The sequence below is a fragment of the Myotis davidii genome, unplaced genomic scaffold (genome assembly GCF_000327345.1).
Source record: "Myotis davidii unplaced genomic scaffold, ASM32734v1 scaffold330, whole genome shotgun sequence".
Lineage (NCBI taxonomy): Eukaryota > Metazoa > Chordata > Mammalia > Chiroptera > Vespertilionidae > Myotis > Myotis davidii.
The window spans coordinates 7,777,612-7,780,359 of NW_006283770.1; the positions used below are offsets into that span (position 1 = coordinate 7,777,612).

At 53.5% G+C, this 2,748-nt stretch overlaps 1 protein-coding gene across 6 annotated transcripts in view; it reads right to left on the reverse strand.

Moving 5' to 3' along the window:
* The window catches only part of NAV2 (neuron navigator 2), a 153,945-nt gene that overhangs the window by 63,836 nt on the left and 87,361 nt on the right, over positions 1–2,748 (reverse strand). For all 6 annotated transcript variants that reach the window (XM_006753977.2, XM_006753975.2, XM_006753978.2 and 3 more), the window contains exon 6: positions 1,461–1,599. In XM_006753977.2, coding sequence (XP_006754040.1) covers positions 1,461–1,599 — 139 coding nt within the window. The remainder of the gene's footprint in view (positions 1–1,460; positions 1,600–2,748) is intronic.

A 2,748-nucleotide genomic window follows, 5' to 3' on the forward strand; every position in this document is an offset into this window, starting at 1 on the left:
TATCCCACATATCAGATATTTACATTAAGATTCATAACAGTAGCAAAATTACAGTTATGAAGTAGCAACGAAAATAATTTTATGGTTGGGGGTCACCACAACATGAGGAACTGTATTAAAGGGCATTAGGAAGGTTGAGAACCACTGACTTAGAGGCTACACCTACTACATGGCATCAGGCAGTGAACACTCCTTTCTGTGGGGCCGAATTACTCCCACACTCTGACGCATCCACAAAGAAAAGATGCCTTTGAGAGCAAAGAGATTCCAAAGCAGTCCCTATCTGTACAGAGTGAGAAATGCTGAGAAAGAAAGCAGATGAGGAAGGGAGTGAACAGACATGGAAGGGAGTGAGCGGAGGGGGCAGGTCAGCTCTGCCCTCCCAAGGTCCCTCTGGGAGACTCTGTTGGGATCAGACCTTCCACGGGTTCCCCAGAGGCAGTGGCTTCGGGTGAGGCGACCCATCATGGAGAAGATTACAGGCCCCATATGCCAGGGCCATGACTGTCCAGACCTTGTGCTGCTCAGGCCCACCTTGGGGACCAGGCGTGAGGATGGCACTTGGCTTTGCACTAGTGAAATGGGCCGACTACACCCAAACCCTCCCTCCGACCACTCAGGAATGCGATGAGGGTGAGTGAATGGACCCCTGGGAAACTGCTTGGAAAGCAAATACAAGGTGGCACTGTATTCAAAACAGAACAGCTGAGAGTGTCAGATAGGGGCTGAAAACGCAAGTGTCTCAGGGTGAGGCGGCTGTGCACCCTGGGGCCTGGGTGCAGGGCCGGAGGGGGGACACCTGGGCATAGCTGATGGTTGCCATTGGAGAACCTAGTTTCAAAGAGGTAATATCTTCTGATTTTTTTTCCCCAGAGAAAAGTTGTGTTAAAATAACACAATTTATAAAATTTGACATGGAATTCAGTTTCAGAGAAAAATAATACCGTGGGCCCAATAAACCACATCTCCAGGAGGATGTCACCTACACCCGGACAGTGCCCAAGGTCCGGTCGGGACATCCTGGTCCTCCCACCCGGGGCTTTCAATCTTTGTTCCCACCTCATCATTCTCAAGGGATCAGACACACTCCTGTGGACGGCTAAGAGGGGACACACACTCCAGGTTAAGAATGGCCACTGAGTCAGCATCCTATCGTTTTAAAAACAGATTATGAAACTGAGGTCCAGGAAGGAAACGTGATTTTACCAAGGCCACCACAGTGAGAGTGGTGAGGTCTCCCCACTTCCATTTCCAGTGCCCTGAGCCTGACCCCCTCTCCTGCAGGCAGAGGCCACCGTTGGGGGACCAACACACAGGCAGTGAGCAGGAGATTGGGCCTCGTCTCATGAACCTGGGGATTCTGCTCACCCCTGATGGTCCCCTGGGCCCACAAGACCAAGGCTTTCTGCTGGCAGGGCCTTTGGGGGAGCCTGTGGGGGGATGGGGAACCTCGTCCTTACCTGCACATCCAGGTTTTTGCGAGAAGAGGCAGGTGTGTTGGCATAGGAGCTGATGGAGGAGCTGGTGTTGATGTCATCAGTGCTGAGGTTGTCTATGGTGTCGCTGATCCCGCTGCTGACGGAGCTGCTGTCATCCCAGCTGCCAAGACAAACACATACTGAGCATCAGAACCTCCCGCTGCGCCAGCAGGCTGCCGGTGCCAACATACGCACACCATCCCCGGGCTCCCTTCGCCAGCTTAGGCTGCCGGTGCCAACATATGCACACCATCCCCGAGGCTCCATGTGTCATGAAGCCCCAGACAAAGCTCTTTGCTTCTGACGTGACTCATCTTCATGGGAGCCACCATTCTTGCTGTTTTGGACGGGCAGCTGGGTCCAGTGGCTTGATATAGACCTTCAGCTGGGTGCTTCCCTGAGCAGAGGTGGCTAAAGACAGTACCCACGTCCTAGCCTCAATTTCGTCTCGGGAACGTTGTAAAAGCCAATGGCCACTTCCCAGGCCTCTCGGCAGAGCAGGAGCCGTGGCTTTGGAGACTAGAGCCGAGAGCGGTGCAGAGAAAGATGCTGTAGCAGCACTCTCCTTGGGCGTCAGAGTAAGTACGAATACTCTGGACTCCACTCCTGCCTTTCACTCCAAGGCAACTAAAGGAAGCAGGAGCCTGAGAGCTCTCATGGTAGCTCTACCTCTAATCATATCCCAGGATACATCTAAAATAGAATTCTTCACTGCCTACCTCTCAAGTCCATTGAGACCACCCGCACCCCTGGCCCAAGGCAAGTGTCCAGGCAATGATTCAAGGTTTCGTCCTTGCCATCTCCCACACCACCACGACATCTAAATCCCCCGCGTGGTCCTGCCGTCTCAGCTGCAATGTGCACCTGCCACCCCACAGTTTAAGCTGCTACCGACTTTGCCTAGGTTACGGCCAACAGGTCGCTGGGCACTGTGCCCACTTCTAAACACGCCATTCTCCCCATGGCAGCCAACTGAAATGTAAGTCAGGTCCTGCTGCTCCACTTTCGCATCCTTCAGTGGCTTCTTGGGTACTGAAAACCCACACGCCTACTCTGGCCCTCAAGACCCTCTGCCTGCCTCCCTCCTTAGTCCTGTCCCCACCAGCCTCTCCATCACTCTCTGGCTCTGGCCACATGGGCTCTGCTCCTTCTAAGCCAACAGGGTTCTTGTATTCAGGGCTTTCCACTTGTTGTCCCTCTTCCTGGACACTTGCCGCTGCCTCCTTCTCACCTGAAGTGTCACCTCAGAAAGGCCTCTTTCCTGTCTATG